This window comes from Vanellus vanellus (genome assembly GCF_965231255.1).
Source record: "Vanellus vanellus genome assembly, chromosome: 11".
NCBI lineage: Eukaryota > Metazoa > Chordata > Aves > Charadriiformes > Charadriidae > Vanellus > Vanellus vanellus.
The window spans coordinates 10753435-10766841 of NC_138916.1; the positions used below are offsets into that span (position 1 = coordinate 10753435).

General features: G+C 35.5%; 1 protein-coding gene across 1 annotated transcript in view; it reads left to right on the forward strand.

The window, feature by feature from the left end:
* Window positions 1–13407, forward strand: part of WDR72 (WD repeat domain 72) — a gene marked incomplete at both ends in the record, with an annotated part of 118015 nt that overhangs the window by 27842 nt on the left and 76766 nt on the right. Inside the window, one exon of the mRNA XM_082488734.1 lies at window positions 10646–10851. Within this exon, the coding sequence (XP_082344860.1) occupies window positions 10646–10851 (206 nt within the window). The remainder of the gene's footprint in view (window positions 1–10645; window positions 10852–13407) is intronic.

Sequence of the window (13407 nt, forward strand, 5' to 3'; positions counted from 1 at the left end):
TGCTAGTATGCTATATTACAATAAATTCAAGTACAGATATGGCTTACTGCATTCATAGTATCAATGTAAACAGTACCACACGTGACAAGAGAAATCTGTCCAAGATGCAGAAAACCTCCTCCTTTGATCTTTTTCAGAGGACCAGTAAGGGTGCTTTCACATGTTATTGTAGTAGTGCCATTAATTTTTCACTACTTGTTTAGAAGCTATTTTTTAGAAATGGTTTGTGAGCTCTAAAACCATAGTTCAGAAAACATTGTGTCATATTCAAAGCCCTTAACCTGGGGGATCTTGCTTTTTACATGCAAAGGATTTTTTTTTTAATACTCAAAACTTGATTTCTTAATTTTGCAAAAGCATTGAATAATCTGAAAGATGACCCAGTTCTTCAGGAACAAAAAACTCCATTAATTTTTCTGATTGAAAATATCTAACACATTTTCACAAAACGTTTTCGATAAATTATTCATATATCAATTTCAAATTCAATACAGGTTTTTTCCACGTTGTGCATGCTACCTGTACAAATGCTGTGATGATCATGGTGATTTTTAGTATGTAATCTGTGTTTCTGTTAATGGCAGTGGTGATTTTACTGTATCTGCTTGAAATGGGCACTGCTTGAAAAGCTAATTCATAAGATGATCTTTGATTATACATGTTATAATAAGCTTTTTAAGTTAAGTACCTGCTTGAGTTTTATTTTCCTTTTTGATGACTATTCTCACCCCTCTCTCTTACTTGTTAATATTACATACAGGACAATTAAATTAATTAAAAATAAAGGATGTAACTAAAATTTTCTACATAAAATTGAATTGTTATAGATGACAAAATAAAGATAAAAACATAGAGATTATTAAAGTACAGTTATATAACTACCTTTCATAAATTACTTTTCCTTCAAACACATATCTCAACAGCTCTGAGCTTTTCAAAGGTTAAGACCATTTGTGCAAATCAAATTGCACAAATCTAATTTGTGCAATTCTGCATTTAGTTTTCTTTTCATGTAACTCAACTCCTCAGGACAATTGCTAAATAAATACCTATATAATATTTTGGTTTATCCATACTGTTAATGTGTATTGCTTTCCCTATTTCAATCTGTTTATGAATATAGAATCATAGAATATTTTGGGCGGGAAGGGACCTTTTGAAGGTCAACTAGTCCAACCCCCCCCAAAATACTTGTATTTTGCCATCTTGGTTATCACAGTATCTAAGTGCTTAGTGACAATATTTGTCATTTTCCTGTCAAGTGCAGAAGCATTACAGTTGTCTCAGTTTCTAATTTCTGCATCTAAGCAAAGCAGGGGTCCTAAAAATGGCAGTGCTTTCGTAGTTATTCTTAGAACACTCTAGGTGTTATGTAGTTTTAAAAAACATGTTTTAATGCATACAGTTCAACAGAGACTTGCATAAAAGGGCTCTTACCTTAATTCAGAGACTTTCTTTGCTATTACTACCTCTCTTTGCAAACTTAGCATTATGTTAATACTTAATTTTCTACAGGTGTATAGGTTGTATTTTAATAGACCTAAGTGAAAGACTATCACTGCCATTCACTGTAATAAAATTGAGTCACACTCATGTCGGATGGATTCTGTGTAGACCTCTCTTGCTTGAGCAAACAGAAAAGATAATGGTGCTTCAATTAAAATTGTCATTGCGGTGAGAACAGGGCGTCAGCATTGACAGTGTATTTCACAGAAGTATAATGTTCAGCTTTGAGTCTGAACTTTAATGCATGAAGATTTTATGAAACACCTATGTGTTTCATGACTCTAATAATTGAAACACTTTTGCTGAGAAACAAAATAAACACCCAACCACCTGAATGTAGCTGTCAAGCATAGAAGAGTTTAACTCAGGCATTTAAAAGCTACACAGGTATCGGTAAATTAAAACAGGCTTTTAATGAGATTGGCAGCCCCCATAAAGTATACAGTGTCTAACACTTCTACTGCAAAAACCCCCAAATCTTTATTAAAAAAAAAGGCAAGTTCAGAAATACTCTGGAAATATTTCTTTGTTAATGTCACATTGAGTAATTTAAACTGTTACATAAAACCTCTTCTATTTCAGAATCATCCTTGCTGTGGAGAAAACAAAATTGCTCTGCACGTAGTGGTGTGTTAAATCAAACCTTTGATCATGTTGATGGTCAGACATGCTGGAACACTTTCAAACACTGCTTAAAGATAATTTGTATGTAGTTATATATATTCCAATATCTTTCTAATTGGTGCCAACAATAAGAAGTCCTATAAACCTCTGGTAAACTCTGTGCAAGTATCACATGAGTGGCAGATGTGTGGGGTTTTGTTTTGGTTTGTTTAGGTTTTTCTAGGTAGACCCTCATTTAATATATCTAACAGTTTCTGTTATCTGGGAAAGAAATTTGTGGTTAAACTTTTTAGAAAATTAAGGTTTAGGTTTCATCAGGTGGCTATGAGGAAATAAGTTGTACAGTTTTAGTAAATCTCTTAAAACTGTATCAAAGTAAAATTGCTCATTAAATTACTATACACTTACGCCTATATAACTGTAGATGCACAATTATGACCGTTTTGTCCTTGCAAAAGTCAGTCTTTTCTGATACCGTTTTAATTTTCCCTTTCTGTCCCTCTGTCTCTCCATCCTCTCTCTTTTTTCTCTTCAGGTCATTGGTCAGAATTAGATTTGAGTGGGTGAGTGCGGCCTAGCTGATAAATCCCGTGGTTGCATTTCATATGCTGGAGGTTGTGGTGTAGCTAGGGTCAAAGTCATAGTGGTCACTACCTCTTTCTTTTCTCAATGACCTCTGCATAGCCTAAAGATCTGGGCTGGTGCAAAACTCGGTTTTGGAGACCTTGGTAACTACATATGGTGAGTCTTTTGTGAAACATACTACATGTGTATTTTTTACATGCTTGGGAGTAAAAAAAGCCTGGCTAACAAAGGTTGCCTGTGGGGTCCTACGCCCCTGGTCAGAAATCAGTCATATATACACAGGAGTAAGATGCAGTAATTGTGAAATGGTTTTGTTAGGAAGGGGCACCTGGTTGATATATACAGTTCCTGTGAGTGGGGCAATGAACTTCATCTTTAACTGATGGTAAACCATAAATCTTCAAAATTACCAAATGCTGAAATTGTGATAGGTGTTACTTGATAGAAATGCCTATAGACATGTTTTAGTGAAATTGTGTTAGACGTTTGGATAGTAAAATCAACCTTTTGATAAAATTGCTGTAATTTGTGTGAATGAAAACATTCAAGGCTTTTGGAGAGATGCAAGTTTTTCAGGAAGAGATGGTATGTGACCAGTTCCTTCATTAATTTTTGTGGGTTTTTTTCAAGATGCTCTAAAGTTTGAGTAAAATTTGTCATTTGAGTCTAAGCCTGTGCTTTAAAAAAAAGTCCTGTCATTGAATCTGCCTTGTACACGTGCTCAGATTCTACACATACTAAATTCACACCCACAAAATATCTCTGCTTCCCTTCATTTTAGAATTACACAATTTTGGTAAGCAATTTGTTTAAATAATAGTTTTATCTTAAGTCAGGTACATTTGTGAATGCACCCAGAATGTGGGCCCTAAAGTCTGTTTGGTTATACAAAAAAACTTTTGTACCTACTGTTTCTAATATTAGGACAAATAGGTCTTATTTGATATTCCGAACAGTGATCTCTCAAACAGTTAGGCAAGCCTCTCTTCCATCCACCTCTCCACCTATATGTTTGTGATATACTTATTACCTTTATGGGTGTGGATGCTCTTCTGTCCATCTGTGCACGTGTAGGACTTAAAAGCGGTACCTTTCAGCTTGTTAGAGCTGCCTGCTATTAAGAAATTCCTGATCCTAGCAATCGGAGACCTGCGTGTGTGCATTTATATGTTTTGCTTACATGTATATAAGTGCTTTTGCCTATATGTATTGATTTGGGATACCCTACAGTAGGTTAGTGTGAATTTTGCCATCTTTGAATCTGTAATTAAGTTGCTGTTTAGTTATTCTGTTAAATCACTTTGTAAACCTTTAAATCGGTTAATGATTAAGTGCTGCTGAAATTCAACTTCTTGATCCACCTCAAATCACTAATAAAGTTTGAACTGTGTCAAATACTTCCATCTGCGACACATCCCTTTTGAAACGATGAAGAATAGCCCTTACAAAACTGTGGCTCAAATATTGAGTACCCTGTTGCATTACTAGGAGGAGTTAATTGAAGACTGTGAAAGGCTTGTATCTCCCCTGAAGGGAGCTTTTCATATTTGGAAAAAGGCTGTAGTGATTTAGCTCTTCTGTTCTTAGGTCATGGTCTGACCTTCAACATTAATAGTCAGGGCAGACACCACGTGGGTTGAGATCTTGATTTCTCTCCCCCCTCCACCCTCATGCTGAAGAGGTATCCTTAGAGAAAGGGAGAACCTGCAGGGAGTGAGTTAACCCAGCTGTGCACTATTGAACTGAGACAAGATAACTTCCTGGGCCAAGAGTTGTGTAATATTAAACACTTAACACAACATTAAACAATTTCTAGTTTAGACAACCTTTGTCTAAGAAAGCAATTCTGTGAAGAAATTCAAGGTATGTTAAATGGTAAGGTACATGATGCAAATGATAACATGCAATAAAATGGAAGGCTGCCATTTTAGTGTAGTTTCTTTGCACATCTTATGCTGTCACTTAAATCCTTTTTTTAAAAGACATAAAGCATGAGGAAACATTGGTTAATGTATTTTGAAAATGTGAATGAATCAAGTCATAAGCATAAATATATATATTTTGTAGAAGCTTAGTGCTTTGTGGTTTTTTGGTTTATTTCTTTTAATTTGTCAGTCAAGTTAAAACTTAACAAATGTTTTGCCTTTTCTTTGGCATCTTATATTTTATATATGTAAGCCTCAGTTCAGTCTGTAGCTTGCACTTGAATATTTCATAGTTATCTAAATTTGAGTCATTCTTCAGTAACTACTTATTGATGTAGAATAATAAAAGGTAGTGGAGCTTGGAAAAGTCTCTCAGGAAAAAAAAGCAATGTCATCTTTTGCCCAATTGGCAGAAGCTGAGGACACACTGTACTGAGAATAGTCTGGTATTTTTATATTCATATGTATACATACACACGCCTACTTTTATGTACTTTATGTATACTAGGTGGAACATGTATGAAATTTATCTGTGTGTTTAAAAGGATGCATTTCTTATAGTTGATATTCATTCTTATTTTATTATTAATAATGAAGTAAAATTATATATACATATATTTAAAAAACAAAACAAACAAAAAAAAAACCAACAACCCAACAGTGGAAATGTGCACTGACCACATCAATCAGTTCTCTCGGACAGAAGAGTTCATGCCAGGGAGGGTTTTCATTGCAGACATTAAGGGATGGTTTCTTATCCTCATGCCATGTTTCAGCTGGTAATATAGAAATAGGCAGCAACTGCTCACATCTTTTCCAAGCTCGGAGCTTGCCACTTCTGTTCAGCCCAGTTTAGCACATTTACTGTATCTCAGAAATTCCTGATAACAAGGGTTATTGTCCTTTGCTGTTTAGTATAGCTCAAATGGAGTCAGGGAGAGAACAGGGGACTTTGAATGTCCCTTCTTTGGGGGTGTTGTGTCTATAGCAGAAGTCCTGAGATGAGGACTGGCTTCATTGAAGAACTGCTCTACGTATGTAAACTTGCATTATATATGATATTCCAGTAGTTTTCTTTGTATTGTTCTTCATTGCTTTCTTTAGCTGAAAGATATTCTGTCAATAGTTTGCGAACGCTGTTCTGAAAATGTGTATTCTGAAGAACGTCAGTAAGATACAGCAGTTGGACTGCGTGACAGAAATCTTCCAAATGCAAAAATCATTATGGACTGTCTGCAAAGACACTCTACATGCTCCTGTAAACAGTGCTGTAGTCACAGGGCATCTCCATTGTTAATCTATTCCTACATATAAAATATCCTTTTAAAGATGATAGATTTTAATAGGCTGAGTTTTGTTTCGTCTGTCCTGTTTCTATTTGTTAGATTGCATTTACTTTTGTCCTGATATTGCTTGGAAATATATATATGCTCGTTAACACAATGGTGGTTCTATCTGGTTTGGGTCATTTGATATTCGAGTGGTTGCACTAGCAGTTAGGAGAAATTTTTCAAGTTTGACCACTATCTTGGAGCAGGACCGTAGACTTGTAAAATTCAAGCATCTTCTAGTGAGGAACATAAAACTTCTGTTTGCCTGACTCTGCCAGGGTAGAATAAAGTGGGTGGGAGTTCCTTTTCAGATGAAATATGTATTTACAGAAAGGAAGATCTTGACAGAAAATAAACCAGCTAATGTTACACATGATACTTGTTCTGAAAGATGAGGTTTTTGGTTTGGCTACCAGTAAAGAAAAGGATTTGTTCTTGGCCATGTGCTCTTTCTAAATAAAACCTATTCTGAACCCATTTTTCATTCACAGATCACTGTTATGCTGTAAGATTCAGCTGAGTTACTAGGTCACAGCAGCACCACAATATTGAGGATTTTTCAATACTTTAGCTGTGACAGCAAACAGAAAGCACTGGAGCCCGATAATATGACAGGTCACGTGATGTCAGTGAATACCTCGTCTTGAGGCAGGATAATATGCGTGACTTCCCCAGTAAAAATACATCATTCAGTAGGAGCAGAACCTGGAGAACTGCGTGGATAGTGCTAATGCCAAGAGACACAATTTGTAGTACTTGGTCCAGAAGAAGAATAAGATGTTGTAACAGTCTCTAGCCAGTCACATCTGGTGGTCCAAAGCTGCCCAGGAGAGTGAAATACTCCACTCTTGTCTGTTCCTGAGACTTGGTTGCCATGGTCACAGCTTTAGAGAGATAAAGACTTTCTTTTCCTGTATTTTGTATGTATAGTAGGGGGTTATAGCAGTGGTGTTGCTGCTACATAGAAAACCCTATCTTTTCCCTTTCATCCATTGTTATTTTATCCTCCCCTATCAAAAGCTTTTGGGCTCATTTGTGTTTAAAATACTTCAGGTTTGAGAGTTGTCTTTATTTCTGTCCTCTCTCCTGTACTCCCATATGCAGGCTCCATCTTTTCTTACTCTGTTTGTTTTTATTTTCCTTTAAAATCAGAGACAATATATTCCTAACAAATAACCGTTTCTGGAACAGTAACCACCCTGCCCCAGTATTCTTTTGACTGTTTGCACTGATTGGAATGTCTTTGTTGCATACACAGGTTTCTCCATTCCCCCCCCCGATTGGTTTCTCTTAAAGATGTATTCAGGAATCACAGAATACAGATATCTTCCCTTATTTTGTCTCTGCCACCTACTCACTCTGCAAATGAGTATTTTAGGCTCTTCACAAGTGTAAAGTACTCTGAATAAAATAAATACTTTGTAATACTGTCATGGTCACCTGCTCCCTTCCATCACACTCATTTTCCTATGCGGTTAGTACCCTTTTATTGAAGCTCCAGATACCCATGGAAATCTGTACATATGCGTGCATACAAGATCCATGATTTAGAAGTCTATGCATGCCAGCTTGTTTTGAAGAAAGGCACCGTCTTCTAGAAGGTACTACTTCTAAGAGATTTGAGATAGCTGTTATGAATGATATATAAATGATTTAAAGAGGGAACTCTTAGTTTTTGACATTGATTTTATGATATCATAGTCTTCTGTCAGTAAGAAACTAAGCTGGTTGTCTAGGGCATTGTTTTCTATTCAGTGTTCCTGTCTATAAATGTGCTTTAAAAAAAATAAAAATGTAACTCCTCTATGGGAGAGGGTGAGTCATATTTCTTACCTAGTATGAACCCAGAAGGGATTTTTTCAGTTAGTTAATTTTGTCTTCTCCAAACTACACATACAAAATGGTATACTTGCTATGGCATGATCCTGCCACACTTAGAAAAGGGTTTGGTAGGTAGCAGAAGTGTTCAGTAACCCAACAACCTGTTCAATTCTTTCTCAGTTTGCATCCATAAGTTGATAATACATAGAAGCACATCTGTCAGCAGTTGAAAATTAGATATATACTTTGTATATTTTGCATACACATATATATCAATTTTCTTTCATGTACATCATGACTACCTGATTATTCTGTTCAGGCCACGATCTTGAAAGGTGAAATGCTGGTGTTCCCATCTTCTGTGACTTTTACCACTTCTTCTCGTCTGTTTCTTTTTCTTTCAACTGAAAATCTTTCCTTCAATCAGAAGTTGAAAACTTGCCTTGGAAGCTGTTACCAGGGAAGAAGCTCTGATGTATGGAAAATAACACAAGTCTTAAATATATTTTCATTTTTACTCCTGAATGTATATGCATATATAGGAGGATAAAAAGTCAGGCAACTCATCTTGATTTTTGTTGGAAGCATGGTTTTATCCTCTTTTGCTATTGTAGTATGATAGCTTTAATTAAATGCTTGTATTCTATTATCTATCTAGAAGATTATTCTGCAGAACAGTCCTGCTCTGAGGGATGACTGATGGTGAGGCACTCACAGATGCATCTGCAGCTTACAAAACCTGTTTTGAATTTTTGAAGTTCTGTCTAATGCTGAGGAGTATGTATAGTCAGGTCTTTGAAATTTAATACCGTGCCCCCAAAATTCTTGGATTTAGTAAAAATTTATTGTAATCTCTGCCTTAGTTCCCTGCCCATAAAAATAACATGATACCCCGTAATTTCACAAGTGTGTCATGGTAATAGTCTTTCTGAAGCACTTGAATACTCTAGCAGTGAATTGCACTGACAAAAGGGATACAGAAAACAAGGACAGATGTGCGTTTGTATACATATAAATATTCCCTGCAGAGTGGACTTGCTGCAGAAAGTCATAGAGAAAGCTTAGTCCTTCACACTGAACAATAAGGGAGAACAACTGCTTCCTTGGTGAATTTTGCTCATCTTTTGCTCTGAATGAGGCAGGGAGTTCTGTGGGGAAGTAGGACATGCTTATAGCTTGAAAGACTACATTGCATATATAAAGAGGCCAAAATAATACTAGCTAAGTGACTGTTTTATTTCCAAACTTCTTAACTTTAGAAACACTGTACTTTTAAGAAAGCGTGTTTACTTGCATGTCTAGTATGAGTTGTACAATCCTTCCTTTGAAGGCATCTATTACTGTAGTTTTTGTGTTCCCGAAATATTGAAATGTCGCACCATTGGGAGCTTTGTAGTCAGTATTGTTTTGAAGTGTTTATAGACAGTCTAGCTGTAAAGATCTTTGGGCAACTTGCTTTCCTTCTAGTAAATATTCAGTTCTGTAATGATCCCTGACACTGGCTGAAAATCCTGGGGAGGAATGAAGAAAATGACATATTAAACACAGCTGGGCCTGATCCTTTTTTTTTTTTTTTCATTGCAATATTATAGTAATCCATGGTATTCAGTTCAGGGGACAAAAAATCAGTTGCATTACTTCTGCTCTGAATTTAAAGACTCTTGGCCATGTAAGCAACAGAGGTGATACTACAGTGAACAGAAATGGATGAGTTTCAGAGAAATGATTTCAGATAAAGAGATTTTATACACACATGCACACAAACACTTATCGTATGAGATCCCTCAATCCCAGTCCAATATTTTTAGCAGGTGTTACTGATAGAACTTCAATGTTACACATTTTTTTTCTGGTATCAGTGAAGGGAAAATTTATGTTGTATTACTTGAGGCTACAAAGAATTCAAACTTAAGGGAAAAAAACAGTGAGAGTTACGACAGATCTTTAATACTTTTAAAATCATTCACGTGTCTTTTATCTCTGATATTTATAGGAAACGTGCCACTTCAGCAATTTCTTATGAGTTTAATTCCTCTAGGAAATGTGTAGTATATAATAGGAGCTCATTTAAAATACATTTAAGCTCAGTTTAGATATCTTTAATGTTAGTTACACATTAAGTACTATTACTAAAATTATTACTAAATAAAATTATTACTAAAATAGTATAACTGGGTATAACAGTTAAAGGAATCAGGTTGCCTAGACCTGCACAAGTAATGGAATAGTCTCTGAAATGTTGTATTCATGTCCTGACTACTAAGCTACATGTAGTATATTCAGGTGTTTAAAAAGTGTCAGAGATGAAGAAAGGTTTTAGGAATGGAAGGAAAAAATTGAGCTTTCTCTTGCTATTTGTAATCTAGAACACTAGAGGACAGCACTAAAATATTACATAAATGTGTTATTGTTTACACTGTTAATGATACAGATAGTCTGTGAGGGCTTTGTGAGAAGAAAACAAATGACGCTGTTTTGAACGGTTAGGACAAGTGGTATTCTTCTGAGAAGTCTGAAAATAGACTGAAAAGTCTCCTTTTGAAAATGCATCTGACGTCGCACATTATTTAAAGTACCTTAGATTCAGACCCCCAAAAATTCAAGATATTTGTTGCAGTGATTTCTTTAGAAATTAAGCTTTTTTTTTTTTTAACATAGCAATGCTGTAGAACACTCTTATGTAAAATTACATTTTTAAGGTCCAGAAATGAGGAATTAGTTGGCTCATCTGTAAATTTTTCATGGTTTGTCTGCTCACAGGTAATGTACTATGTTAATACTATGATGCATATACTGAAATATGAAATAGTGTAGTTCCTTGAAAAAATCATAGCTTCTGTTGTGTTTCTCTAGGCACGCTGGAAAGACATGAAACAGGTGTAACAGCAAAAGAGATTCTTAATTCCATTGAAGATTCAGAATACTTAGTGGCAGATGCTCTACTTCCTGTATCTCAAGAGTCAAAGAGAAAGAAAAATGTTGGATACAAACCCTCTAGCTCTTACAAGCATGGCATGGTCTCTGACAATCTTGCTCATACAGAAAAATCTTCAGATAAGGTAAGAATGAAGAGTGGAGTATTTCTCAAGAGCGATGAGTTGTGATCCAAATTCTTTACTCTTTCACCTTCACTGATGTGTAGCCCTGTATAAGTGGCGTGGAGGCTTGGTTTTATGTTCTAACTGGCTCAGTTTTTATGCCTTCAGCCCCATTTCATAGAACAAGTCGGGGAGATGGGGGGAGTGCCTTATGCAAGGTCACCAGTAGATCACAGCAGAAGGGTTTATCTCAGGCACTTCGCACCTGTAGACAGACCCTGTTTCCTTATGCCTCTGGCTTATGACTGCAACTATTAGCAGTATCCTCAGTACCAGTTCGGATGTGTATGTCTCGAGAAAAAGCACATCATAGTACAGTGCTACTTGCCTTTCCATTATTGCTTTTCTATGAAACTGCAGATTTCCTGTTGTCATTCGATGCTAGTTTTTATTGGGTGTTTGTTTTCTGTTAACATCATCACAGAACAGAATGTAAGTGCCTTATGTTTATATTAGTGTGATTAAATTTGGTATCTTATTCGTTAAAAAGAGGATGACGATGTTCCCTTTGAGATACTGGGCTGCAAACAGGTATCACAGTTTTCAAGAGAACTGTACTTAGCTTTATCTAACAATTATTTTTACAGAATTTGTTAAACCAAATAATTGTGACTGATGGAAAAGATGGGCTCTTTCTTTTTGTTTTGAAAAAATAAGAGAAGGAAATACCACACTGAAACTAGTGGTAATGTGCTGTTAAAGCTGAGAAAATGAGTACAGAGACACCATATAATGACAAGTAAGGTTGAAAATAACAATAGTCATTCTATTTACTTGTGGCCTAGATATAGATATATTTTTATTAGTTATTTGTAGATCTTTAAAAAGCTTGTATCTGCTAAATGTAAAACCAGTTATTAAAACTGTCTCCAATATGATCTCAAATTCAATGCGGTAAGTATTATCTTATTCAGGTTGGAAGATCACAGTGCATACGTTTTTCTGAAAACATTGTTTGTGCATCAGGAATGAATATATTCATTAAGCTCTCGATATGAGTGTACCTTAAGAATAGGGCCTCTGTGTTGTTTATTTGTGTTTACCACTTTCTAATTAATGGGTTTGGGGAATTCCATTCTCTGCAATAAACCAAGGAAGTCATATCTGCTATTCCTCAACCCTGAATATAGATAAAAAATATCTTCCCACAAGGATGGGAAGATGAAAATGCTTTCCCTCAATTTACATGTGGAAACAGCCTTCAGAACGGTCTCTGGCCTTTTTCTGGCTTTATTATTTATGGTAAATGAAATATTGGCTATTCCAAAATTCTGTCTGATAAAGAACAACTTAGTACAAGTCCTCATTCTTGAATTTTATTTTCAGGTCTTTTTCTTTATTGTGCCTAGAAATTTACATATAACTTTGAGTTTGTAATGATTTTTGTTTAACTCTTCATATTTATCTTTGACCTCTTACTAACCTTAGTCTGATTTCTCAAGTCTTTTTGATCCCATTTTCTGAAAAGTCTTATTAAAGCATAATCCTGCTGAGCATGTTGTGGGGCAGATGGTGCACTAGTTGGCCATTGACACAGAATCTGATCTTACTGTTAGTTTATTAAAAGGAACAGTTTCTTCTTCCCTTTTTAAAGAAGACCAACAGAAAAAGTTATAGTAGTTTTGGTTATGCCTATTAAATTGAAAATTGCATTGATTTAGCAAAGTGGCTGGAAAGAAAATGTGCTGCTCGTGCAATGTGGGAAAATGGTTTTTAGTAAATTTGAAAGTGTGGAGTTTAACGTGCTTTGGGGGTTATCATGATCTTAAATTGGAAGTAATATCACAATAGGTGGCAGTGGAGTTGTGATAATAATTTATGGCACTTGATCAGATGTACATCTCGGCTTTGCTGATGTCTCAATAAAATATTCCACTTTTCTGCTTAAACTTTGTTTCTTAATTTTCTTGTCCCAATGAAAACTTTTTGAGAGAATGTTGTTAGTGTCTCTTAGACTTTCCTATGACTGTCAAAATACATCTTTTTCATTTTACCACCTTCTTGCTATTATATTAATGTTATTTTAGTCTAATTTACTAACAAATGAAGTTCTGTACTTGGGAAACCACTTTTCATTCATCAAAAATCTGTCATCCATTACATCCAGTGCTTTTTCCCGCCTCCATCCCAATTAGCGCAGGTTCTGTAGATTGGTGTGGGAGATGCTGGAAGCTAAATGTATAGGGTATAGCTGAACCTGGGAAGAATATAACAACAGAGGTTCTTTTAATGCTATTCCAGAAGCCCATTGCGGGCTACACAAAAGGAGTGTGGAGCTCTGTGCCTTTTTTCTAACACTTTTTTGTTATTACTAAAATGAAGGCTTGTTATGAAGTCCACTGTTTTTCTTAGTTCTTATGCAGGAAACTTTTTTTAAGGTTTTTCAAGAAGTGCTCTATTGATTCTTTTGGGTTGTTGTGTTTTAGCAAGTTGAAGTAGTCTCCTGAAGTTCAGATCCTATGAAATTAGTGGGGGTTCAGTGGGTATTAGAGAGTTCAATATTTCATACCATATTAG